Source organism: Chiloscyllium punctatum, chromosome 23 (genome assembly GCF_047496795.1).
Source record: "Chiloscyllium punctatum isolate Juve2018m chromosome 23, sChiPun1.3, whole genome shotgun sequence".
NCBI lineage: Eukaryota > Metazoa > Chordata > Chondrichthyes > Orectolobiformes > Hemiscylliidae > Chiloscyllium > Chiloscyllium punctatum.
The window spans coordinates 87,704,362-87,731,706 of NC_092761.1; the positions used below are offsets into that span (position 1 = coordinate 87,704,362).

Here is a 27,345-nt window from a genome sequence, read left to right on the forward strand (position 1 = left end):
GTGTGGTGAGAGTGTGAGAGGCGGGGGGGTGGTGAATGTGCGTGGGTCGGGTGTGTGGTGAGTGTGTGGGAGTCGGGTGTGTGGTGAGAGTGTGGGAGTCGGGTGTGTGGTGAGAGTGTGAGAGGCGGGGGTGTGGTGAATGTGCGGGGGTCGGGTGTGTGGTGAGTGTGCGGGAGTCGGGTGTGTGGTGAGTGTGTGGGAGTCGGGTGTGTGGTGAGTGTGCTGGAGTCGGGTGTGTGGTGAGTGTGCGGGAGGCGGGTGTGCGGGGGTTGGGTGTGTGGTGAGCGTGTGGGAGTTAGGTGTGTGGTGAGTGTTCAGTGGTTGGGTGTGTGGTGAGTGTGCAGGAGATAGGTGTGTGGTGAGTGTGCGGGAGTCGGGTGTGTGGTGAGAGTGTGAGAGGCGGGGGGGTGGTGAATGTGCGTGGGTCGGGTGTGTGGTGAGTGTGTGGGAGTCGGGTGTGTGGTGAGAGTGTGGGAGTCGGGTGTGTGGTGAGTGTGTGGGAGGCGGGTGTGTGGTGAGTGTGCTGGAGTCGGGTGTGTGGTGAGTGTGCGGGAGGCGGGTGTGTGGTGAGTGTGCGGGAGGCGGGTGTGTGGTGAGTGTGCGGGGGTTGGGTGTGTGGTGAGTGTGTGGGAGTCGGGTGTGTGGTGAGAGTCTGGGAGTCGGGTGTGTGGTGAGTGTGCGGGAGGCGGGTGTGTGGTGAGAGTGTGAGAGGCGGGGGTGTGGTGAGTGTGCGGGGGTCGGGTGTGTGGTGAGCGTGCGGGAGTTAGGTGTGTGGTGAGTGTGCAGTGGTTGGGTGTGTGGTGAGTGTGCAGGAGATAGGTGTGTGGTGAGTGTGCGGGAGTCGGGTGTGTGGTGAGAGTGTGAGAGGCGGGGGGGTGGTGAATGTGCGTGGGTCGGGTGTGTGGTGAGTGTGTGGGAGTCGGGTGTGTGGTGAGAGTGTGGGAGTCGGGTGTGTGGTGAGAGTGTGAGAGGCGGGGGTGTGGTGAATGTGCGGGGGTCGGGTGTGTGGTGAGTGTGCGGGAGTCGGGTGTGTGGTGAGTGTGTGGGAGGCGGGTGTGTGGTGAGTGTGCTGGAGTCGGGTGTGTGGTGAGTGTGCGGGAGGCGGGTGTGTGGTGAGTGTGCGGGAGGCGGGTGTGTGGTGAGTGTGCGGGGGTTGGGTGTGTGGTGAGTGTGTGGGAGTCGGGTGTGTGGTGAGAGTCTGGGAGTCGGGTGTGTGGTGAGTGTGCGGGAGGCGGGTGTGTGGTGAGTGTGCGGGGGTTGGGTGTGTGGTGAGTGTGCGGGAGGCGGGTGTGTGGTGAGTGTGCTGGAGTCGGGTGTGTGGTGAGTGTGCGGGAGGCGGGTGTGTGGTGAGTGTGCGGGAGGCGGGTGTGTGGTGAGTGTGCGGGGGTTGGGTGTGTGGTGAGTGTGCGGGAGGCGGGTGTGTGGTGAGTGTGCTGGAGTCGGGTGTGTGGTGAGAGTCTGGGAGGCGGGTGTGTGGTGAGTGTGCGGGGGTCGGGTGTGTGGTGAGTGTGTGGGAGTCGGGTGTGTGGTGAGAGTCTGGGAGTCGGGTGTGTGGTGAGTGTGCTGGAGTCGGGTGTGTGGTGAGAGTCTGGGAGTCGGGTGTGTGGTGAGTGTGCGGGAGGCGGGTGTGTGGTGAGTGTGCTGGAGTCGGGTGTGTGGTGAGAGTCTGGGAGGCGGGTGTGTGGTGAGTGTGCTGGAGTCGGGTGTGTGGTGAGTGTGCGGGGGTCGGGTGTGTGGTGAGAGTCTGGGAGGCGGGTGTGTGGTGAGTGTGTGGGAGTCGGGTGCGTGGTGAGAGTGTGAGAGGCGGGGGTGTGGTGAATGTGCGGGGGTCGGGTGTGTGGTGAGTGTGCGGGAGTCGGGTGTGTGGTGAGTGTGCGGGAGATACGTGTGTGGTGAGTGTGCGGGAGTCGGGTGTGTGGTGAGCGTGCGGGAGATAGGTGTGTGGTGAGTGTGTGGGAGTCGGGTGTGTGGTGAGTGTGCGGGAGTCGGGTGTGTGGTGAGAGTGTGGGAGTCGGGTGTGTGGTGAGAGTGTGAGAGGCGGGTGTGTGGTGAGAGTGTGAGAGGCGGGGGGGTGGTGAATGTGCGGGGGTTGGGTGTGTGGTGAGTGTGCGGGAGTCGGGTGTGTGGTGAGTGTGTGGGAGTCGGGTGTGTGGTGAGAGTGTGGGAGTCGGGTGTGTGGTGAGAGTGTGAGAGGCGGGGGTGTGGTGAGTGTGCGGGAGTCGGGTGTGTGGTGAGCGTGCGGGAGATAGGTGTGTGGTGAGTGTGTGGGAGTCGGGTGTGTGGTGAGTGTGCGGGAGTCGGGTGTGTGGTGAGAGTGTGGGAGTCGGGTGTGTGGTGAGAGTGTGAGAGGCGGGTGTGTGGTGAGAGTGTGAGAGGCGGGGGGGTGGTGAATGTGCGGGGGTTGGGTGTGTGGTGAGTGTGCGGGAGTCGGGTGTGTGGTGAGTGTGCGGGAGATAGGTGTGTGGTGAGTGTGCGGGAGTCGGGTGTGTGGTGAGAGTGTGAGAGGCGGGGGGGTGGTGAATGTGCGGGGGTCGGGTGTGTGGTGAGTGTGTGGGAGTCGGGTGTGTGGTGAGAGTGTGGGAGTCGGGTGTGTGGTGAGAGTGTGAGAGGCGGGGGTGTGGTGAATGTGCGGGGGTCGGGTGTGTGGTGAGTGTGCGGGAGTCGGGTGTGTGGTGAGTGTGTGGGAGTCGGGTGTGTGGTGAGTGTGCGGGAGGCGGGTGTGTGGTGAGTGTGCTGGAGTCGGGTGTGTGGTGAGTGTGCGGGAGGCGGGTGTGTGGTGAGTGTGCGGGAGGCGGGTATGTGGTGAGTGTGCGGGGGTTGGGTGTGTGGTGAGTGTGTGGGAGTCGGGTGTGTGGTGAGAGTGTGAGAGGCGGGGGGGTGGTGAATGTGCGGGGGTCGGGTGTGTGGTGAGTGTGTGGGAGTCGGGTGTGTGGTGAGTGTGTGGGAGTCGGGTGTGTGGTGAGAGTGTGAGAGGCGGGGGGGTGGTGAATGTGCGGGGGTCGGGTGTGTGGTGAGTGTGTGGGAGTCGGGTGTGTGGTGAGAGTGTGGGAGTCGGGTGTGTGGTGAGAGTGTGGGAGGCGGGTGTGTGGTGAGTGTGCGGGGGTCGGGTGTGTGGTGAGTGTGCGGGGGTCGGGTGTGTGGTGAGAGTCTGGGAGGCGGGTGTGTGGTGAGTGTGCGGGAGTCGGGTGTGTGGTGAGTGTGCGGGGGTTGGGTGTGTGGTGAGTGTGAGGGAGGCGGGTTTGTGGTGAGTGTGCGGGAGGCGGGTGTGTGGTGAGTGTGCGGGAGTCGGGTGTGTGGTGAGTGTGCGGGAGTCGGGTGTGTGGTGAGTGTGCGGGAGTCGGGTGTGTGGTGAGTGTGCTGGAGTCGGGTGTGTGGTGAGTGTGCTGGAGTCGGGTGTGTGGTGAGTGTGCGGGAGGCGGGTGTGTGGTGAGTGTGCTGGAGTCGGGTGTGTGGTGAATGTGCTGGAGTCGGGTGTGTGGTGAGAGTGTGGGAGTCGGGTGTGTGGTGAGTGTGCGGGAGGCGGGTGTGTGGTGAGTGTGCTGGAGTCGGGTGTGTGGTGAGTGTGCTGGAGTCGGGTGTGTGGTGAGTGTGCTGGAGTCGGGTGTGTGGTGAGTGTGCGGGAGGCGGGTGTGTGGTGAGTGTGCGGGAGGCGGGTGTGTGGTGAGTGTGCTGGAGTCGGGTGTGTGGTGAGTGTGTGGGAGTCGGGTGTGTGGTGAGTGTGCTGGAGTCGGGTGTGTGGTGAGAGTGTGGGAGTCGGGTGTGTGGTGAGTGTGCTGGAGTCGGGTGTGTGGTGAGTGTGCTGGAGTCGGGTGTGTGGTGAGAGTGTGGGAGTCGGGTGTGTGGTGAGAGTGTCGGAGTCGGGTGTGTGGTGAGAGTGTGGGAGTCGGGTGTGTGGTGAGAGTGTGGGAGTCGGGTGTGTGGTGAGAGTGTGGGAGTCGGGTGTGTGGTGAGTGTGTGGGGGTCAGGTGTGTGGTGAGTGTGGGAGTTGTGTGTGTGGTGAGTGTGCTGGAGTCGGGTGTGTGGTGAGAGTGTGGGAGTCGGGTGTGTGGTGAGAGTGTGGGAGTCGGGTGTTTGGTGAGTGCGCGGGGGTCAGGTGTGTGGTGAGTGTGGGAGTTGGGTGTGTGGTGAGTGTGGGAGTCGGGTGTGTGGTGAGAGTGTGGGGGTCGGGTGTGTGGTGAGTGTGTGGGAGTCGGGTGTGTGGTGAGTGTGTGGGAGTCGGGTGTGTGGTGAGTGTGTGGGAGTCGGGTGTGTGGAATTCAGATGTGTGCAATGCTGGCGATGCAAAATGTAATTCAAAACTCGGCTCTGGGTCAATCAAGAAGCAAAATGTAAAAGATATAAATGTAATTTATTCATCCAAAAATCTGAACCCACATCAACAAGAGTTACTGCAGAGTAATGAGAAATGGTGTCTGGTCATGTAACCAGGATACCTGGCGAAATCACCGTGGACTCTGGGATCTTGCTCTGCTGAATAGGTCAACTACCCATCATTCATGGGGGTCCACAAAAAGCAGCAGTGGACTATTCAACCACAGCGGCAGTCTCATGTCCTCTCTTGACTTCCTTTTGATGGCATTGGAGGAGTGAGGACTAGAGTGGGATCTTGCTGTGTCTGGCCCAGGGGCATTGAGGTCGGCTCTTGGACCTGAAGCACATCACTGGTCCACTCAGCCGGTGCTGGTTACACCAAGCGTTGAATTGGGCCTGTTGTTGCCCAGAAATTGGCAAAGCAACATCCTACAACATTGGCTGGAGTCTAAACCAGGACCACACTTGGTTAATGAGACAAGGAGAGAGCTCCGACAGTATCTTCACTGAGGTGATCATGTCTTTCCAATTGACAAGTCCAACGTGAACTACAAACCAACAAAATCTTGCCAACCACTTCACTTGTCTTTCAGAAACATTTACACGTTCCTTCCAAACTCAGTTCCCCTTCCTTTTTGGCCACGGTTTGATATTGGCAAGATATAAATGAACTAGGTAAATGAAGACCAGTCAATATTATTACTGGCATGTTAAGCAAAATATGGCACAATATAGGAGACAGTAGCTTAACAGGTTTCTTGATACATATAAACAAAAAAAAATCCACAGAGAAAGAGATTTCTGCTCTCCTCCTGCAAAATAACTCGAGGTGTTGAGGTAAGTTCTTCTGCACTGGGAAGGTGAGCTGTTGCAATCACTGAATTGAGAAAAGTCAACAATAAAAATCAAAATTTGATCAAAGGGAACCAATTTCAATTTCAATCCCTGATTCTGCGCCCAAGAAATGCTGCTACATGCCAAGAACATCTCCAAAGTCTGAGTACATGAAATCCCTGCACCAAAGTTTGAAAGGCACATCAGGGAGTGTCTGTAATCTTCCTCCCTCCTCGTCTACAGACCTCAGCCACCTTGTCGAGTTGATGGTGTCAAGGGTGTGACAGTGGTCAGTCCACGTGTGTGTACACAAAGAGCATGTTTCTATTTGCACACGTTTCGTGAGGGAGATTGAATGTTTCTGCCGAGGGCCCTTCACACATCCAGGCACTGGGGCAGGGCAGCTGTGCCAAGTCCTGATAACAGCATCCAAATCAACCCACATTTGCAGATTCACAAAGTCACCCACGTAAAAGGTTCTTTCTATTTCACAGTCTGCCTCTGGTCTCCTGCCGGGTGTTCAGTTTTATTTTTCTGTGTTTGTTCCTTCCCATTTTATTTCGTAAGAATCCTTTTGCCTCTGTCCGTCATCCGTTTGGAAAATTACAACTGCATGGGAGACTTTGCATAGGTTCATTCCCTTTTATTGTTCGCAGGTGAAGACTTTTCTCTCGCCTGCTTTGAAGTCGGTCTTTATTCTGGTGAAAATGCTTCTGTAAATGATTGGCTGGTTTCTCAAACACCTTGTGGGGAGACAGGACTGGGTTTACCGTTGTTCAACCAGAGAGGACGTGAGACGGAGAGAGAGAAAGAGCGAGTGAGGCGGACAGACAGAGAGACAGCCAGTGAAGACAGGCAGCACCACCTCCGCTGTTGGGTCAGGACAGGACAGTTCCACAAAGGCCCCAGCTCAATGCCAACTCGCTCCACCCAGGAACCCAGTCCTCTCTGCCTCTCAGCTCATGAACTGCGTGTAGCCCTCAGCACCAGTGACAATCACATCCATCCAAATCCGCATTGCCTCCGGCGTTGGGGCCACCATGAAGTACAATCGGTCATGTGTCTTCACGCAGAATGTGAGGCTCGGGTTGGGACTCTGTAAAGAAGCACGCAGTGGAGAGAAGACCTGGGTTAACACGTTATTTTCTCAACTGCAACATCACAACCACTCCGCCCTCCCACCTACCAGATGGGACATCTGAGACAAGTTCCTCCCTCCTTGTGAGCAGCATTGGGATTACCTGAGGATGGGTAAGGCACTATGTAAGTGCAAGTTAAGTCTTCCCTTTAAATAGCTCTGGTCCGGTCACAACTGGAGTATCGCATCAGTTCACCTTGTTTTAGGAAGGATAGAGGGTCTTGGAGAAGCTGCAGGGATTTACTGGGCTCTCCAGGGATGAGGGTAGATCTTAGTGACAAGATTAGGTGGGGCGATTTTCTTTTGAGCAAAAGGAGATTCAAGGGAGATCGGATAGAGGTGGACAGGATTGTGAAAGGCTTAGATAAGCTAGAACAGGAAAAGCGGTTCCCATTAGCTAGTGGCACCAGGACCAAGGGGTGGCGTTGATTCAGGGTTTGGGTGGGAGACACAGGTGAAAAACGGGGGTTACTTTTACACAGTCAGTGGCAATGATTTGGCAGATTCTGCCAATGAGGGCACTGGAAGTGGAAATGATCACTAACTACTAAAGGAGAACAGAGAGGCGCTAGAGAAAACGTAGCTGACAGGGCTACAGGGATAGATCAGAGACTGAGGTGTACAGCAGGAAACCAGTATGGCTGCCTCCTCTGTCCCATATGTGACTCTATGACTTCCCAGTTCTTGCTTTTCTTCTTCGGCAAATGAAATTCATTGCCAGGTTTGACCTACACACCACCCATCTTAGGGGCTCCTGCAGTGCAGTGGTAGTGTCCCAATCTGAGCCAGGAGGTCTGGGTTCAAGTCCCACCTGCTCCAGAATTGCGTATGAACATCTCTGAGCAGGTTGCCTGGAAAATATATCAAATCATAGCCTTAAGGGCTCTTGTGGTGCAGTGGTAGTGTCCCTACCTTTGAGCCAGGAGACCCCGGTTCAAGTCCTAACTGCTCCAGAGCATGTGTAAGAACATCTCTCTACAGGTTGATTGGAAAATATCTGCATGGTAAATCACATTGCCCACCACGGTTTAACGAAAAACACCTTGACAGAAAATCATGGAGCCAAGTCTCTCACTGGAGACTAGAGCAGAAAATCTACAAGTGAAACAGCCAGCCCTGCACAGAGGGTGTGCAGCATGGTCCTGGCACTGACGCTTAGGATGGACGTTAAACTGAGGCATTGCCTGCTCCCTCGAATAGATATAAACAATCCCATGGTGCTGTGCTGCAAAGCAGAGAAGCTCTCTTCTTGTGTCCTGGTCAATATTTATTCCTCAGTCAACATCTCAGGAAAACACTGCTCATTGCTCTTAGTGGAATCTTGCTGTGTCCAAACTGGCTGCTGAGCTTCCTGTATTATAAAACAGACCGCACTTCAGCTAGTCACTGGTTACAAAGCACCTTGAGATACTGTGAGGTGGCACAGATGCAACTCTTTCATTCTACCTTCTTGGTGGATAGCCCGTGTTACCCAGTCTCCCAGCTTCAGGCATGAAACCCACAGCTGGAGTAGGGGATGCTCTCGCTCCTGAGCACTCCCTGTGATGCTGCATGGTACTGAATACTCTGTGACTCTCTCAGCTATCCCTGCTCCAAACTCTCTCTTCATACTGTCTCAGCTCTCTCTCTCTCTCTTTCTCTGTCTGCCCCACACTTTCTCTCTCTCTATCTGCCCTACACTCTCTGCTGCATATATTTGCTCCCCCCCTCTCTCTCTATTCTCCTCTCTGTTCCAAATCTGGTCCCTTGTGCAATCCTGATTTCTGTTGCTGTGCCCTCTGGCTGCTAGTTCTCGAACTGCAGGATTCCCTTCCTGAACCTCTCAGTCCCTCTCTCTCCTTACTGATGACCCTGATAACTTAGATGCTTGAACTGTTCCTTCAGAGTAAAAGACTAGTTCATGCTTGTAATGAGCCCCTGGGGATGTGTTATGACACTAATGGAACAATATCAATTGGCTCTAACGTTAACTCTGTTTCTCTCTCCCCACACACTGCAGAGTTTCTCCAGCACTTTCTGTTTTTAATTCAAGGTAAGGTGGTATTGGTTTGTTTTTCCATTCCTGTCAAAAGGGGTGTTAACCTGCTGCTGATTCTCTCCCAACCTGGAAAAGATTAGCATTGACCCAGTATTCAAATGGTCACCTCATTGGCAGAGACTGAGTGGAAGAACAAGCTCATTGTAAAATTGTTTTGACATGTAACAGAGACAAAGCTTTGAAGACCACAGAGCAAGGGGGTCACAAACCACGGATAATAGCAAGGCATACGTACATTGATTCTATGCAGGTTCAAATATCCCTTCTGAGAACAAGGAAGGAAATAGCCCAGCAACAGGGGGAGAAAAAAGGAAAGAAAAGTACAGAAATAAATAAGCTGCAAAGGCAGATCAATGATCCTGTTCATAACGAGCAGAGCTCAAAACTGTAACTTCAAACCAAAGCATCACTGGGGCCATTGTAATCCAACCTGCTGGATGGCAATGGGGTTAAGATTCCACTCCCACCTCATTTCATCCCCCACCCCGTTCTCCCCAAGAGCGGGTTGGCCTAAACTGAGTCCCCAACAATCAAGGATCCACTCACAGCCTGAACACTAAGGGGGAATAGTTCCTTGGTTGGACAGAGTTTGGGCATTGCTGGAAAAGCTGCACTTTGTCAAAGCTTTTTATTTTTCACTCATCAGTTCCCAAGAATACCAATTCATGGGGAAAACCAACATTCATACTGAATGAGAGGACAATCTCTAATTACAGTTAGAAAGCACATATTCATGCTTTGAATGCTTCAATTTAACAAAATAACAGCCATTCATTGGTTCATTTCTTCCAGCAATGACTTCACCAATCCTGACTGCTTTAAAATTTAAACAAAACCTGCCAGTTAATCATCAATCATCAATAACTGATGTAACTTCCATGGTAATGCCACCACCAAACAGAGTCCACTTGCAAATCTAATCAGCAGCCTCCTCTCATCCATTATAAGTGACCTCTTTTTCCCGTTGAATTAGCTGTTCTTGCAAATTGTCCTGATGGGAGTTGGATAAAATGCCTTGACAAAATGTGTCTTTTTGTAGCGATAGGGAATGTTAAACAATTCACTCTGTTCTTGTGATCACTACAAGGGGTCACTGCTGGAAACTAAGGGGGAGGTCCCCTAGTTGCTGTATAACCAAATAATAATCTTTATTCATTAACGTGTTTTAGTGTCAGCAGTGGCTCAGTGGGTGTCACTTTCATCCGAAAGTCAGAAGGTTGAGGGTTCAATGCTCACAGAATGTAGGTTGCTATTTCCAATGCTGTTACTGAGGGTGTGCTGCTTTGTCAGAGGCACGGCCTTTGGTTGGTCAGCAGTGAGTGCACTTTAGATGTACAGTCAGTTCTTCTGTAACACTATGGTTGTGTTCTTGTTATACAGAAATTGCACTTGATGTAATTGTGTTACAGCCAACACATGGTTTAAATGTTCACATGGTAGAAACAGCATCCCTTATTCATCAACTGCATTACAGCGAGTTCACGTTGATGAAACGTGTGTTATAACAGACCAATTTGCACTTCATTGGCTGCAAAGTATTCTGGGATGTGTATCTGTTGTGACAGGTGCTATGTAAATGCAAGTCCCGAGTGCATTGCTAGAAAAACACAGTAGATCAGGCAGGATTTCCTGAAGGGCTTTTGCCCGAAATGTCAACTCTCCTGCTCCTCAGATGCTGCCTGACCTGCTGTGCTTTTCCAGCACCACACTCTTGACTCTAATCTCTAGTATCTGCAATCCTCACTTTCTTCCTCTGTAAATGCAAGTTCTTGTTTTCCAGCATTGCTAAATTCCTCAGCCAAAACACCACCCTCTGCAGTAAGACCAAACTCAGGTGAAAGCTTATTCCAGGTTTTCAAAGTTCACCCCCAACACTCACCTAGATCTGGGGGTGGGGGGCGTTTGGGTTGGTAACGTTCTGATATCTCAAATCCAATTTTAATGGGAACTGTAACAAAGATCAAAGCCTGGATAGGATGAATAGCCTCAGGTTTTTTATTCCCAGGGGTAGGGGAGTCCAGAACTACAGGGCATAGGTTTATAGTGAGAGGGGAAAGATTTAGAAGAGACCTAAGGGGCAACTTTTTCAGGCAGAGGGTGGTGTAAATGTGGAATGGGCTGCCAGAGGAAGTGGTGGAGGCTGGTACAATTACAACTTTGAAAAGGCATCTGGATGGGTACACGAACAGGAAGGGTATAGTGGGATATGGGCAAAATGCTAGCAAATGGGACTAGATTAATTTAGGATACCTGGTCTGCATGGACGGGTTGGACCGAAGGGTCTGTTTCCATGCTGTACATCTCTATGACTCTAGGACTCTTTACAGGAAGCTAAACAGATGAAATTAAAACGTCATTGTTGGTGTGGAGATAAGGCTGAGGGATAGATAATTCACTCCAGCCGTGCAGTGCCCAAAAGTTGCGGAAGGTCAAAGGATCAACAGGTCAATTAAGGGGTTAATGCTGCCCTCAATCCCAAAGGCACACGACTCCCAAAAAAAGGACACGTGGACTTTCAAAATCCAGGCTGAATCAGCGACGGGCCACTGAGGACGGAAGATGAAGTGACCAGCTTTGTTTAGCACAGAGCCCTGTGATTACTGACGGTCACAGACCAAGTGGCTGCAGCTCACTTTTCTGAATGTAGTGAGCTCTGAGCTGTGGCTGGGAGACGTGAGACAAGAGCACCGACGATGGAAAAGAATATAAATACTGCCACTGCAGCATGACAACGCCTGGAAGCGCTTCACCCACCAAATTATTTTTGGAATGCCGTGACTACGATGTGGTGGCAACAGTAAGTCTGTCAAGTTCTGCAAACACCCAGCATGGGGTCAACCAAGGCTGACATGGTAACAATGTTGGGAAATCTCCCTGGTCTGCCTTTCATTACCAGAATGATTATGCACATAAAGTGGCTACTTTGCCTCCTTTATAAAAAACTATTCCATTAATCCCACTCTCCCTGCTCTTTCACCACAGCGCTGTAATTTATTTTAAATATTATTGAATCTGCTTCCACTGTCCTTTCCATGCAGTAGATTCTGAATCGTAACGTGTGCTGATAAACATTCTCGTCTGTCCCTCTTTTGTCAAATTCACTTAAGTCAGTGTCCCTCTAGTGAAGAAACAGTTTTTCCTCATCTGTTCCATCAAAATCTGGAACATATTAGATTAAATTTCCTACAGTGTGGAAACAGGCCCTTCGACCCAACCAGACCACACTGACCCTCTGAAGAGTAACCCACCCAGACCCATTTCCCTCTGACTAATGCACCCAACACTATGGGCAATTTAGCATGGCCAATTCACCTGACCTGCACATCTTTGGGAGGAAACCAGAGCACTCAGAGGAAACCCACACAGACAGTCACCTGAGGCTGGAATTGAACCTGGGGCCCTGGTGCTGTGAGGCAGCAGTGCTAACCACTGAGCCACCATGCCACCCTCAAACATCTCTAGTAAACCTGCCCTTAACGTTCTCAGCTCTAAGAAGGACAATCCAGGAGTGAAGAGAGAATAAACCAAGCCAGTTGCAGACCAAGTGAGTGTCTGTGCAGGCACCAGTTAGGTTGAAGAGCAGCTGATACTAACTGGGAACAGATGAGGACATGTATATGAAGAATATGGAGCAAGTGTGTTGCAGGCGGATTGGACAAGCTCCTCATGGGTCAGCTCCTGAGGCTGACAAAGGTGATGATGAACAGGTCCAGGCAGCGGGGCCTTCGAAGGGTGTGGGGGCCTCAGACTGGAGTGTCACTCTACAGTGGGTACATCTCGGTCTGATGTTCCTGGAGAAGGAAGACCTGGTGTCCACTACAATGCCTGAGATCTTCCACCATCAGTGGGCACTGCAGGGGCTGGAGAGCATGATCATCTCCCAGCCCTGACCAGCAAGGACATTTCAATGGAATCTTTGTTAGGCTTCCTTTAAAGCTTTGATCTTTATGAGTCTGTCACTTATTCGGTTTAATTTGGTTTGGCTTCAAAGTGGAATAGGAGACTGGAGGGTCTCCTCTGTGGAATGGATTGGTGGTCTGCATTTAGTCTATCTGAGACTTTGTGAAGAAACTGATGTGGAAGATAGACCACTTCCTGCTGCTTCTTTGCCCAATGATGTTTAGCAGATTAACACTCAAAGCCTTGGTGCAGGATTTTTGAGACGATCTGTAGCTCAGGTTGAGGTTTTGAGGTTTTAGGTTTGCTCACTGAGCTTGAAGGTTCATTTCCAGGCATTTTGTCACCCTACTAGGTAACATCTTCAGTGGGCCTCAGGCGAAGCACTGCATTTGAGAAAACACTAAAATATTATTTATATGTTTGGGTTTCTTTGGGTTGGTGATGTCATTTCCTATGGTGATGTTATTTCCTGTGGTAAAGTCACTTCCTGTTCCTTTTCTCAAACCCACCAACACACTAAAGCCAGAGACCTGGATTCAATTCCCGCCTCAGGTGATTGTGTGGAGTTTGCACATTCTCCCTGTGTCTGCCTGGGTTTCTTCCAGGTGCTCCGGTTTCCTCCCACAGTCCAAAAATGTGCAGGTTAGGTGAATTGGCCATGCTAAATTGCCCGTAGTGTAAGGAGAAGGGGTAAATGTAGGGAAATGGATCTGGGTGGGTGGCGCTTCGGCGAGTCGGTATGGACTTGTTGGGCCGAAGGGCCTGTTTCCACACTGTAAGTAATCTAATCTAATGAACTTGAAATACAAACAACAAGCAAAACTAATGTCATTTACAAAATTCCGTGCAAGGACTGTAACAAACACTACATTGGACAAGCAGTTGAAAACTAGCCACCAGGATACATGAACACCAACTAGCTACAAAAAGACATGACCCTCTCTCACTAGTGTCCTTTTGTACAGATAAGGAAGGACACCACTTCGACTGGGACAACACATCCATCCTGGGACAAGCCAAACAAAGACACACACGAGAATTCCTAATGGCATTCCAACCGGAACTCTATCAACAAACACATTGAGTTAGACCCCATCTACCACGCCCTGAGAAAGGAACAGGAAGTGACTTCACCACAGGAAATGAATCACCAACTCAAAGAAACCCAAACATATAAATAGAAAGCAGTAATTTTCAGCAATGCTTTGCCTGAGGCCCACTGAAGATGTTACCTAGTAGGGTGACGAAACATCTGGAAATTAACCTTCAAGCTCAGCGAGCAAACCTACACCCCTGGTGCAGGATGTTAATCCATCGTCCATCTGAAGCAGAGGACAAACTGATCTAGGAACAGCAGTGGATGACAGAGGGATACAGGGTCTGCTGGGTCCAGGGTAGTGTTAGCTGTTAGCTTCTTAAATGTTCTTACCTTTGAGGCACTCCGGAGATGGTCATAGTAAACCTCCTCGATAGCTTGAAAATAAATCACTCCCTTCAATTTACTTTCATGTTTATCTGTCAAAGAATTACATTGGTTAAAATGCACAGTCTTTTTTTTGTAGGTCTTTTCAATTGCACTTCCCTGAGCAAGCCCCCAACAATATCCCATCATGCTTCGAGCACACCCCCCAACAATGTCCCATCATGCTTCGAGCGCACCCCCCCAACAATGTCTCATCATGCTCCGAGCCCCAACAATATCCCATCATGCTCTGAGCACCCCCTCCCCCAACAATATCCCATCATGCTTCGAGCACACCCCCCCAACAATGTCCCATCATGCTCCGAGCCTCAACAATATCCCATCCTGCTCCAAGCCCCCCCCAACAATATCCCATCACGCTCGGAGCATCCGCCCAACAACATCCCATCATGCTCCGAGAGCACACCAGGCCAGGCAATCGCCCTAAATCTCACTGAAGCACCTGACTTCTCCAGTCAGTCTCGGCATCAGTGAAACAGCAGCAGCAGGTTTTGTCCAAATCGCAATGCCCACGCTCCCCCTGTCTTCAGGTCTCTGTCCTTTCCTCGTTTACAGCACACCAACTATCAGTCTCTGTTCTATTCTCTCACAGCAAATCAGAAAACTGCTTCGTTTGGAAAGAGTTTTGCTTCTTTTCTCTCGCGTGAATTCTGCGTTCTGCACTGTTGGCTGGAATTAGCCTTCACTGCCGTTGGCTTTCTATTTACTCTTGGATTTTTAGCATCTCTTTGCCACGGTAACCTCAGGGCATTTTAGCAATTCTTAAAACCAGCTGCTTACTGGGAAATTCACTGCATCCCTGCCAGAACATTCTCTAGTTTCAAGTTGGAATTAAAGAAGATGTGTGACAAAAAAGAGCCATTGGTTTTTCCCAATGTAAGTAATTTATCATAGTCTCAATCTTTAAAATTACAGTTGACCAACCTCCCTCACTACTTTGCATTCTCCCCACACCCACTATTGACACCTAATTGCCATTTCTCATTGTCGGGGCTAATTGTTTCCACTTCCAGAAGAGAAATACAACTATTATTTGTTCCAGAAATAGGCAAAACAAAGTTTAAAGATCGCTTACCCACATAATAAGACAATGTCCGCTTGATGCGATCGAAGACAAACCACCGCTTTCTCCAAGATTTGATTTTCCCGCCCATTTTTGTGAGGTAACCCTTACACATCTTCTCAGAGATAGCCACCTGGTAGCAGGTTTCCAGGTTGTGGCCGGACGATTCGATGTGGGATCGTAGGTCGAAATCCTCCTTCCTGATTGGTAGATACCGAGTTAAAGGTCGTGCCTGGAAGCCAGAACAATTCAGGACAAGTGAGTGGAGCCCAAAGCCAAACACTTACCTCCTTCAAGGAGAAGATGGTTCATCTTGAGACTGATCTGCTTCAATATCATTTACATTTTGTATCTTCTTCTGTTCTTCCCGAGAGACATTGATTCTTATCGGAATTGTGAGAATACAATAGCACCAAAAAGGCCATTCAGCCCATCAAGTCTATATTAGTTCTGTTAATTAGTTCCACTCCCTGGTTCTTGCCCCATAATCCTGTCATTTATATTTCAAGTATCCAATCTCCTTTTTACAACTATTATTGATTATGTGTCCAATATCTGATCATTCCAGATCCTAACAACTTATATAAAGTTGGCCGCGCTGCCATTGGTTCCCCTGGGCTCTAGGTCTATGAGAATCTTCAGCGAGGGGAACTGTTCATTAGGTTTTGAGATCAATGAGTGTCCATTTGTGTGATGCTTTCCAAGTTCTATCAATCCAGTGGAAGGGACCAGGGATGACCAGGCTTGGGAATCCTGGCTGATCTTTTCCCTCTCTCGGCCCAAGCCAATAACTAAAGGTGAAGACACATTGGCCTGGCTGCAGTTAGCAAAATGCAGATGTTTTGTAAACTGAGCCAGGAGTTAGTTGGCTCAGAGAAATAAAATCTTCATTATTCTTTCATGCGATGTAGATGTCCGAAAAGTCTCAGATACAGTCACATAGATGGGTTAACTCCAGGAAAGGTAAGGCAGATAGTGCAGAGTCGTCTGTGGCTATCCTCATTTCAAACAGGTATGCTGTTTTGGAAAATGTAAGGGGTGATGGATTCTCAGGGGAACGTAGCACAAACAGCCAAGTTTCTAGTATTGAGACTGGCTCTAATGCAACGAGGGGTACGTCGGCTTCCAAGAGATCAACTGTGTTACGGGATTCTCTAGTCCAAGGTACAGACAGATGTTTCTGTGGCCAGTAGAGAAAAGTTGGAATGCTGTGTTGCTTCCCTGGTGTCAGGATCAAGGATGTGTCAGAGAGGGTCCAGAATGTTCTCACGGGGGAGAGGGGCCAGCAGGAGGTCATTGTCCACATTGGAGCCAATGACATAGGAAGGGAAAAGGATGAGATTCTGAAGGGAGAATGTAGAGAGTTAGGCAGGGATTTAAAAAGGAGGTCCTCGAGAGTAGTAATATCTGGAGCCTGGTGCTGCGAGCTAGTGAGGGCAGGAATAGGAGGATAGAGCAGATGAATGCATGGCCGAGGAGCTGGTGTATGGGAGAAGGATTCACATTTTTGGATCATTGGAATCTCTTCTGGGGTAGAAGTGACCTGTACAAGAAGAACAGATTGCACCTAAATTGGAAGAGGACTAATATACCCTTCAGAATCTCATCCTTTTCCCTTCCTATGTCATTGGCTCCAATGTGGACAATGACCTCCTGCTGGCCCCTCTCCCCCGTGAGAATATTCTGGACCCTCTCTGACACATCCTTGATCCTGACACCAGGGAAGCAACACAGCATTCCGACTTTTCTCTACTGGCCACAGAAACATCTGTCTGTACCTCGGACTGTACCTTGGCAGGGAGATTTGCTAGAGTTACTCAGGAGGATTTAAACTATTAAGGTGGGGGGAAGGGGAGGAGGGGGAGGAGGGGGAGGAGGGTGGGACCCAGGGAGATACTGAGTAAAGAGATCAATCTGAGACCGGTATAGTTGAGAAAAGAAATGAGTCAAACAGTCAGGGCAGGCAGGGTCAAAGCAGAGAACAAGGTAGGACTGATAAATTAAACTTCATTTATTTCAATGCAAGAGGCCAAATAGGAAAGGCAGATGAATTCAGGGCATGGTTAGGAACATGGGACTGGGATATCATCGCAATTACAGACACGTGGCTCAGGGATGGACAGGACAGGCAGCTTAATGTTGCAGGATACAAATGCTACAGGAAGGATAGAAAGGGAGGCAAGAGAGGGGGGGGAGTGGAGTTTTTGATAAGGGATAGCATTACAGCTGTGCTGAGGGAGGATATTCCCGAAATGTTAGTTATCTGTAAGAATAATAGGGTGGTTATGGTAGGCGATTTTAACTTTCCAAACTGCCATAGTGTTCAGGTTTTATATGGAGAGGAATTTGTTCAGTGTGTACAAGAAAATTTTCTGATTCAGTATGTGGATGTACCTATGAGAGAAGGTGCAAAACTTGACCCACTCTTGGGAAATAAGGCAGGGCAGGTGACTGAGGTGTCAGTGGGGGAGCACTTTGGGGCCAGTGACCATAATTCTATTGGTTTTAAAATAGTGATGGAAAAGGATAGACCAGATCTAAAAGTTGAAGTTCTAAATCGGAGAAAGGCCAATTTTGACGTTATTAGGCAAGAACTTTCAAAAGCTGATTGGGGCCAGATGTTCGCAGGTAAAGGGACGGCTGGAAAATGGGAAGCTTTCAGAAATGAGATAACGAGAATCTAGAGAAAGTATATTCCTGTCAGGGTGAAATGGAAGGCTGGTAGGTACAGGGAATGCTGATGACTGAAGAAATTGAGGGTTTGGTTAAGGGGTAAAAAGACATGCAGAGGGTGCAGTGCGTGTGGAATGAGCTGCTCGAGGAAGTGGTGGAGGCTAGCACAACTGCAACTTTTAAAAAGGCATCTGGATGGGGATATGAATTGGAACGATTTAGAGGGATATTTAGAGGGTGCTGGCAGGTGGGACTAGATTGAGTTGGGATATTTGGTCGGCATGGACAAGTTGGACCGAAGGGTCTGTTTCTGTGCTGTGTATCTCTATGACTCTGGGTCACTGATCAACTACTATTATTCATTCCCAATTACTTGAATGAAGTGTTTTGCTTGGCCTTTTCACAGGGCTGTTAGGATTACAGTGTGTGTGCTGTCAAATGTAGGCCAGACAGAGTAAGGATGGCAGATTTTCTTCCCGAAAGGACACCAGTGAACTGACATTTATATATCACTTTTCACCACCTCAGGGACATTCAAAGCATTTTCCCACCAATGAGATACTTTTGTAATGTAGCGAAAGTTGGTAACTAATTTACATACAGCAAGCTCCCACACAGAACCCTGTATCAACGGCCAGATAATCAACTTCTGTGATCTAGATTGAGGGATAAATACTGGCCTCAGATTGATTTGATTTGGTTTATTGTTGTCCCATGTGCCGAGATACAGTGAAAGGTGTTGTTTTATGCACTCTACAGGCAGATCGTACCATACAAAGTGCATCAGGGTGGCAGAACACAGTGCAGTGTTACAGCCACTGAGAAGGCACAGAGAGAAAGAGATTAACATTAACATTTGAGAAGTCCATTCACAACTCTGATAGCATGGCATCTCTCCCATGTGTTGGGACTCCTGAGATGGTGAAAGATGTTATACAGACATCAGTTCTTTCTTTATTATCTTGAGAATGTAAGTTGAGTTTATTTGAAGATGATAATGTTCAAATGTGAGGTGGGGTTTGTGACCTTTGCCTTATAATCCTAGGCTGTCTTCAGTTGATATTAGATGATTTTAATCCTATTAAGCGCTCTGCATTTTGCCTTGAGGTGGCTGTCGTGATTATTTTTAGTTAGTGAAGCTCCTAATGCCCATGTTCCATCAAATACACCAAATGAACAGTTTTCTTCCTGTGCAATTGATAAGGAAGCACCAGCCCGAGACAATGAAAGCATTCATTGTCTGATGGTCCCTCCCTTTCCATAATGGTCCCTCCCTTTCACACAACCCTCTGAAACTGCCGCCACTTCTGGCCTCTTGCTTATCAACTTCAGTGTGTTGACCCAACCCTTGCCCCCCCCCCCTACCCCTCTCTCTCTCACTCTCTCTCCTCCTTCAAATAACTTCATAAAACCAGCCTGTTTGACCAGGTGTTTGGTGATCTCTCTTGAAACCTTCTCCTCTGGTTCATTGCTGCTTTATTTGTTGCGCTCTTGTGAACTGCCTCACAACAGTTTGTGTTTCACTGATTCCCAGGCTCTGCACTCACGTAGGAGAAAGTGAGGACTGCAGATGCTGGAGTACCAGAGTTGAAAAATGTGGTGCTGGAAAAACACAGTAGGCCAGGCAGCATCCGAGGAGCAGGAGAATCGACGTTTCGGGCATAAGCATTCCTGAAGAAGGGCTTATGCCCGAAACATCGATTCTCTTGCTGCTCGGATGCTGCGTGGCTTGCTGTGTTTTTCCAGCACCACATTTTTCAACTCTGCATTCATGTATGTTGTACTCCAACCCCCTTGAAATAAGTTGCAACATTCCATTCACTCTTCCCGACTCCCTGGTGCCTCTGGGTGCTGGCTTTCTGTGTTTAATGCACAAGATCCCCCCAAATACCTTTGTGCTGCAGTTTGTGCAGTTCTTCTCCATTGAGATAAAGCATCAGCCATGATCACATTCTAAGGTACAGCAGGCTTGATGGGCTGAATGGCCTGTCCTTGCTTCTATGTTTAAATGCTCTACAATCTCATCAATAAAATAAGATCGCATGATGACTCTTCTGGTTAACAAACAGGTTCAACAATTCCAGCCTCAGGTGACTGACTGTGTGGAGTTTGCACATTCTCCCCGTGTCTGCGTGGGTTTCCTCCGGGTGCTCTGGTTTCCTCCCACAATCCAAAGATACGCAGGGCAGTTGACTTGGCCATGCTAAATTGTCCATACTGTCAGGTGCATCATTCAGAGGGGAAATGGGTTTGGGGGGGTTACTCTTCAGAGGGTCTGTGTGGACTAGTTGGGCCGAAGGGCCTGTTTCCACACTTTCGGGAATCTAATCTAAAAAAACTGGCAGTTAGGAAGGTAAATGCAATGTCAGAATTCATTTATGAGAGGGCTAGAATACAAGGGCAGAGATGTAGTGCTGTATAAAGCTCTGGTCAGGCAGCAGTTGGAATATTGCGAGCAGTTTTGAGCTCCATATCTAGGGAGGGTGTGCCTTGGAGGGGGTCCAGAGGAGATTTATAAGAATGATCCTGGAGATAAAGGGCTTGTCATGTGAAGAGTGAGTGAGGACTCTGAGTCTGTACTCGATGGAGATCTGAAGGATATGGGGAGAATCTGATTGAAACTTACAGAATACTGAGAGGCCTGGATCAAGTGGATATGGAGAAGGTGTTTCCACCAGCCGTAGAGACATGGACCCGAGGCCACAGACTCAGAGTGTAGGGATGACCCTTTAGAACTGAGATGAGGAGGAATTCCTTCAGCCAGAGGGTGGGAATTTGTGGAACTCATTGTTGCAAAGGGCTCGGGAGGCCAAGTCATTGAGTGTCTTTAAGACAGAGATAGATAGGCTCTGGATTGGTAAGGGGGTCAAGGGTTACGGGGAGAAGGCAGGAGAATGGGGTTGAGAAACTTATCAATCATGAACGGCAGACCAGACTTGGTGGGCTGAATGGCCTAAGTTTGCTCCTATGTCTTGGGGCCTTCTGCTAAAGAATAAAGTACCTGTGAGAAATGTTTCTCCCGCATCTTGACCTCTTTGTCGATGAGCTGCTGCCGGTGATCAGTTTCGTCCTGGAGCCTCTTCTCCAGCTCTTCCCGCCTCTTGCGTTCCTCTTCAAAGGCCTGACGGCGCACTTCCATCTCGCGAGCCTGATGGTGGGGGAGGGAGGGGAATGGGGGAGGGGGGGCAGGAACCAGCATCAACATCAGCAGCCAGGAAAACAACCCAACCCCCAGAGCCATCGCCGGCAGCTTGTCTGAAACCCCCCCTGAGATGGAGCAGTGCCGTGGGGATGCCCTCCACCTGGCATGGACATTTACTGCTCACTCCATCGACTGAACAGCCACAATGGGAACTCATGGGGCAGGGGACTGGGCCAACATTGAGGACGTGTAAATGGATTTAGGCGAAAATAACACTGAGGGGTGATCTCCCCTCACTGCAGCCTCCCTAATCAGCTGGAGGAGGACCTGGTGGGATTTGGACAGTAGACCCTGGGGTTGCTGAATAATGTCATTTGGACAAGTGAGATCACTTGATTCATTCTCATTTAATGTTCACTCATAAGGAACTCCCAGAGTAGCGCCAAAAAATATGGTAATTGGTACTTTTACTGAAAGCATTAATGCATTTGAAAAGGAATGTTTGACGTGTTGCTATGTCAAAATGAGGACAGAAAAGCCTCTCGCTATCTATTAAACAAACATCTTGTGGCACTTTGATGCAAGAGGCAGACGCTCTTGAAACTCTGACTGATGCTGTGTTCTCATCACAGGTACAGAATGTCAGACGCGCAAAAGGTTCCATTTCACTGGAGTCACATCTGCACAGATTGCCCTACATGTAGCCACATGGCCTTACACACTTATATACCACACATGCATACGCTAGAGACATGTACACACACACAACCAACAATTACATCCCCCTCCCCACCGCCAACCTTCTGAAACTTACATCCTCAAAACCCCAGGAAGTCTGAAGCTATTAACTGCGCCAGAAATGTAAGCAGGAAATGATTGTGAGATATCACTGAATCTCCCCGAGGTCTGGCTGATCTGGAATAGGAAGCATGGAGCCCGATTCCAATCTGCCGTTTCATACTGAGTGCCAGGTTGACACGTCACCCACAATCTGAACCAACACTGGCTCAACCGGGGGCCATGGGCTCACGCTAATCACTTATGGAACTGAAAAGGTCAAACGTTAACACGGCTCAGGTCAAACTGAAGTTTGAAAGAATCACAAACCTCATCCTACCCTGCTCCACCTGACCCAGTCAATATGCCCTTCTGTTCCCATCTCCCTCTTATGGTTACACAGTCTCTTCTTAAATGGATCTTTTCTGTTCAGCTCAACCATGAGTTCCACAGTCACATCACTCTCTGGGTAGGAGATTTCTATGGAACTTCTGATTTATTAAGGACTACCTTATATTCAAGACCCCAAGCTTTCATCTCCCCCAACAAGTGAAAAGGAATTCTGTACATCTGTCCGAACAAAATCCCTCATAACCAGTTAATCCGCAGCCCGCTCAGTAATTCTGCCTCTGAGAGCATCTTTATCTAACATCCGAAACACCTCTGGAACACATTCTTGTCCATCTCTTCTATACTCAATCCACTGGAATCACATTCTCCCTGGGTACCACATTCAAGAAGGATGTGAACACATTGCAGAGAGAGCAGAAGGGGTTTAATGAGAATAGTTTCAATGTTGAGAAACTTCAGTTATCAGGTTTGATACAGGATACTGAATGGCCTGGACAGAGTGGATGTTGGGAAGATGTTTCCATTGGTAGGTGAGACTAGAACATGAGGGCACAGCATTAGAGGTTTCAGACGGAGATAAGGAGAAACTTCTTCAGCCAGAGAGTGGGGAATCTATGGAATTCATTGCCACAGAAGGCTGTGGAGGCCAGATTATTAAGTATAATTAAGACAGAGGTAGACAGGTCCTTGATTATAAAGGGGATCACGGGTTACAGGGAGAAAGCGAGAAAATGGGGATGAGAAACTTATCAGCCATGATTGAATGGCAGAGCAGACTCGATGGGCTGAATGGCCTAATTTCTTTTTCTATGTCTTATGTTCTTAATTTGGAAGTGCTTTCCTTGGAGAAACGAAAAGGCAAAGAGGAGGTTTGGTAGGAATTTTCAAAGTCATGAGGGGGCTGGACAGAGCCAGTAACGAGTCACTCTTCCCACTTATAAAAGAATCAAGGTGGAGAAGGCACAGATTTATAAAATGTCTTCTGAAAGCATGAATGTGATGAAAGAAATCTTTCACATAATGAGTCATTTGGGCCTGGAAACAGGACAGAGGGTACAGGATGGTGGGTTTCATTTAATCAACGTGCAAGGATACAGGGCAAAGGCAAGAGAATGGCATTGAGCCATCATGCTCAATTGGCAAGTTGTGAAATGATGGGCTGAATGGCCTCCTTCTATGTCAAAACACTTCCATGATTCTGTGGCTTTTGATCTGTGTTCACACCAAACTGGAGATCTCAGAGCAGGAAACAGAAAGTGAAGATGGACGTTGATGAACAGTTCCTCTGCCCTGAATGGAGTGGAGCAGATGGTCCAATGAGTGGCCAGTATGAGGGAGGCTGTGGGAGGAAAGAAGGGTGGTATGACATGGTGGCTTGGGCATCAGTGGGTGGATGTGAGTCTAGATCACATGGTTACAGGCTCAGGACAAGAAGCTGGCCATTCACAGTGCAGGAGAATTCCCTTCACCCAAACAATTGTGAATCTTTGTAAATCCCTACACCAGACACTCAGTTATTGAGGATACAATTATTGAGGTTGATTGAATTTTTGGACATTAAAAGAATGAAGGATATGTGCATTGTGCTGAAAGATGTGATTGAGGTAGAAAATCAACCAGGATCTAGAATTGCAGAGCAGGTTCGAGGGGCTGAATGGCCTCCTCCTGCACTTATTTCTTACAATCTCATGAAGATGAGCTATAGGGAGAGGCTGACTAGGCTGGGGATTTTTCCCTTCAGCGTCAGAGGCTGAGGGGTGACCTTATAAAAGTTTATAAAATCATGAGGGGCATGAATAGGATGAATAGACAAGGTCTTTTTCATAAGGTAGGGGAGACCAAAACTAGAGGGCATAGGTTTAGGGTGAGAGGGGAAAGATTTGAAAAGGACCTAAGGGGTAACTTTTCACGCAGAGGAACGTATGGAATGAGCTGCCAGAGGAAGTGGTGGTGGCTGGTACAATATGACATTCAGAAGGCATCTGGATGGGAATATGAATAGGAAGGGTTTGGAGCAATATGGGCCAAATGTTGGCAAATGGGACTAGATTAATTTAGGATATCTGGTCGGCATGGATGAGTTGGACTGAAGGGTCTGTTTCCGTGATGTACATCTCTATGTCTGTATGACCCTGTGTCACACAAGGTTGGCTACCTACCCATCAGCAACCAATGTAGCAGGACTCAGCAAGGAAAGGATGGGATCATTTCGGAACAGCTCTGGGATTTGGGTAGGCAGAAGGCTGTGGCATGAGATCAGCTTTTGAATTTTCCAACTGAGTATTTCACTTCCTGAACATCCACTGACGTGAATCACAGTTTAAGTGAAATCCTGAGGTACATACATACCCTCGTCTCCAAGAGTCGTGCCTTTTCAGCTTGCGCTTCCTTCAACATCTTCTCCATCTCCTCGATCTTTGAGACATCGACCCCACTGGCACTTCCCAGGAAGAGGAAGAAACAACCAGACGTTAACTTCAGGAGATACCAACAAGGCTCATCAATGACCTACAAGTCTTTTGGTTCTTTTTTAAACTAAACATGGTTATGTTAAACATTTTAGAGAACACAGGTCAAATACATGATTCCAGATGAAACAAATCAGGGTTAACATCAGGAAGTACACTGTCACACAAAGGGCTTTTGAAATCTGAAACTCGTGTCTCTATAGACCATCAGAAAAAGTGAGCATGAAACAGTCATGAAAAACCAGCTGGTTCACTGGTTCCCTGAAAGGAAATGGTCATTCCCTATGACGGCATGGTGGCTCAGTGGTTAGCGCTGCTGCCTCACTGTATCAGGGACCTGGGTTCAATACCAGTCTCAGGCAACTGTCTGTGTGGAGTTTGCACATTCTCCCCATGTCTGCTTTGGTTTCCTCCCACAGTCCAAAGATGTGCAGGTTAGGTGAATTGGCCATGCTAAATTCCCCATAGTATTTGGGATATGTAGGTTAGGTGCATTAGTGAGGAGTAAATACAGGATAATTGGTTGGGGCAATGGGTCTGGGTGGGTTACTGTTCGGAAGGTTGGTGTGGACTTGTTGGGCTGAAGGGCCTGTTTCCATACTGTCGGGATTCCAGATTAGTCGGGGCTCAAATGTGACTCCCATCTGTCCACTGAAGTAGCCAGTAATGACAGGCCAGTCAATTCAATCTCAGAAATGTATTTGTTTTAATGTGAGGAGTATAACAGGTCAGGCAGATGAACATGGAGCTTGGATCAAGACGAATAGCTATGATGTTGTAGCTATTAAAGACCTTGGCTGAGAGAGAGGCAAGACTGGCAGCTTGACGTTCCAGGATTTAGATGTTTCAGGTGAGATTGGGGTGGCATGGTGGCTCAGTGGTTAGCACTGCTGCCTCACAGCATCAAGGTCCCAGGTTCGATTCCAGCCTCGGGTGACTGTCTGTGTGGAGTTTGCACATTCTCCCCGTGTCTGCGTGGGTTTCCTCCGGGTGCTCCGGTTTCCTCCCACAGTCTAAAGATGTGCAGGTCAGGTGAATTGGCCATGCTAAATTGCCCATAGTGTTAGGTGCATTAGTCAGAGGGAAATGGGTCTGGGTGGGTTACTCTTCGGAGGGTCGGTGTGGACTGGTTAGGCCGAAGGGCCTGTTTCCACACTGTAGGGAATCTAATCTAATACACTCACTTAACTTCAGGTGACACAGTGGCTCAGTGGTTAGCACAGCTGCCTCACAGCACCAGGGTCCCAGGTTCTGTACTGAGGGAGGTAACCTCTCAGGATAACTACTCAGGAGAGTAACCTCTTAGGATACTTAGGGACAGTAACCTCTCAGGATAATTACTCAGGGAGAGTAACCTCTCAGGACAATTACTCAGGGGGAGTAACCTCTCAGGATAATTACTCAGGGAGAGTAACCTCTCAGGATATTTACAGAAACAGAATCAGGCCATTTGGCCTTTTGGGACTATGGTGTTAAAATGTCACGTGAACCTTCTTCCCCACCCCACCCCCCCTCGACTGATCCCATTAACATATCCTTCTGTTCTTTCCTCCATAACACACACATCCTGTTTCCTTAATAACATATTCAAAGTATTTGCCTCAAACACTCCAGATAGGATCAACATCTGCATTCTCATGACTCTCTGGGTAAAGACATTTCTCCTGAATTCTCTGTTGGATTTATCAGTGGGCGGGCTCATCTCTGTGGCCTCCAGGTTTGAGCACCCCCCTGCCCCACTCCCCTGTAAGTGGAAACATCGTCTCTTAAGTCAGTCCTGATGAAGGGCTTTTGCCCGAAACGTCGATTTCGAAGCTCCTTGGATGCTGCCTGAACTGCTGTGCTCTTCCAGCACCACTAATCCAGAATCTGGTTTCCAGCATCTGCAGTCATTGTTTTTACATCATCTCTTAAATCAGTCCCACCAAACCTGTTCATTATTTTCGAGACACCTATCAGATGCTGCCTCAGTTTGGGAAAAATAGACAGTGCCGAAAATCAGTCGTGAAGTAGAAAAAGAAACGTAGATTCCAACCGATGAATTAACAATGATCCAGGGAGGTTCTTCCCCAGGCACTGAGAGAGAGTGATCAACATGTGGAATGGATTTATGGGGAGGTCAGCTGAAGTAACCAGCCTGAAATCATTTATAAATTCAAATAGAAATAAACAGGATGCTGAGAGTATGTTCCTGCTGCTTTCCCCGAGGTGGGCATAGTTTAATATCACCCTCTTTATTATGGAGAATGAAAAGGAGGGTACGTCCATGGTGTTTCACAGCTGTTGTGTTTGTTGAAGGGTTGTCAAAACTTTAATGTAGGAAACTCAACAGCTATTACATGCATAGCAAGCTCCCACAGACAGCCATGACTGATATTTGATATGTAGCTTCATGATTATGTTCTTGGACAAGTAACCCGGAGGCTTGAATTAAGCAACTCGGGATGGGAGCTCAAATCCGGCCGTGACATATGAGGAATTTCAATCCAGCTAATTAAATAAATCTGGAATTTTAAAAGCTCCTCTCATGGTGAATGTGAAATTACTGGATTGCCAAGTCCATGCATACCCTTCAAGGAAGGGGTATCTGCCAGCTTTACCCAGTCTGGCCTGTATGTGACTCCAGACCCACAGTGATGCGGTTGACTCTGAAAGGACCGCTGGCTCCTTGCCCCCTTCTCAAGGGCAATAGGGGGCGCCGCAGCCAGCGATACCCAGGTCATGTCAATGCAGAGAAAGGGAAAATGGTTCTTGTGAGTTTGTTGGAGAGGGGGTAATGTTGGCCAGGATACAGGGAACTCTCCTCTGCTCTTCCTCCAATAGCAGCTGTGGCTCCTATCACATCCATTTGAGGAGGCAGGTGGTTAAGGACAGCACCTCAGACAGAATGACGCTTCCTCAATGCTACTTTGGGAGTGTCAGCCTGGACTAAGTTCAAGAGTCTGCAGTGGGACTTAAACTTAGCTTTTGTTATCCTCCCTGGGACCTCACCCCCATCCCCACCTTCATCCCCACCCCCACAACAACCCTCACCATCACCCCCACCCCCACTCCCTCACTTCCTGGGCCCACACCTTCACCCCCACTCCCTCGGCCCTCACTCGTACCCCCATTCCTTCACCCTCAGTGCCACTCCCTTGGCATTCACCCTCACTCCTCACTGCCTA

The 27,345-nt window shown here is 48.9% G+C and overlaps 1 protein-coding gene across 22 annotated transcripts in view; it reads right to left on the minus strand.

The window, feature by feature from the left end:
• Nucleotides 1-4,329: 4,329 nt before the first annotated feature.
• phldb1b (pleckstrin homology-like domain, family B, member 1b) overlaps nt 4,330-27,345 on the minus strand; it is a 375,430-nt gene continuing 352,414 nt past the window's right edge. For 19 of the 22 annotated variants that reach the window (XM_072593429.1, XM_072593428.1, XM_072593422.1 and 16 more), the window contains 6 exons: nt 24,060-24,150; nt 20,442-20,588; nt 14,780-14,999; nt 13,651-13,736; nt 8,557-8,586; nt 4,330-6,241 (listed from right to left, as the gene is read on the minus strand). In XM_072593429.1, the coding sequence (XP_072449530.1) occupies nt 6,101-6,241; nt 8,557-8,586; nt 13,651-13,736; nt 14,780-14,999; nt 20,442-20,588; nt 24,060-24,150 (715 nt within the window). In that variant the 3' untranslated portion in view covers nt 4,330-6,100. The remainder of the gene's footprint in view (nt 6,242-8,556; nt 8,587-13,650; nt 13,737-14,779; nt 15,000-20,441; nt 20,589-24,059; nt 24,151-27,345) is intronic. The other 3 variants (XM_072593423.1, XM_072593427.1, XM_072593442.1) reach the window with 1 other exon arrangement.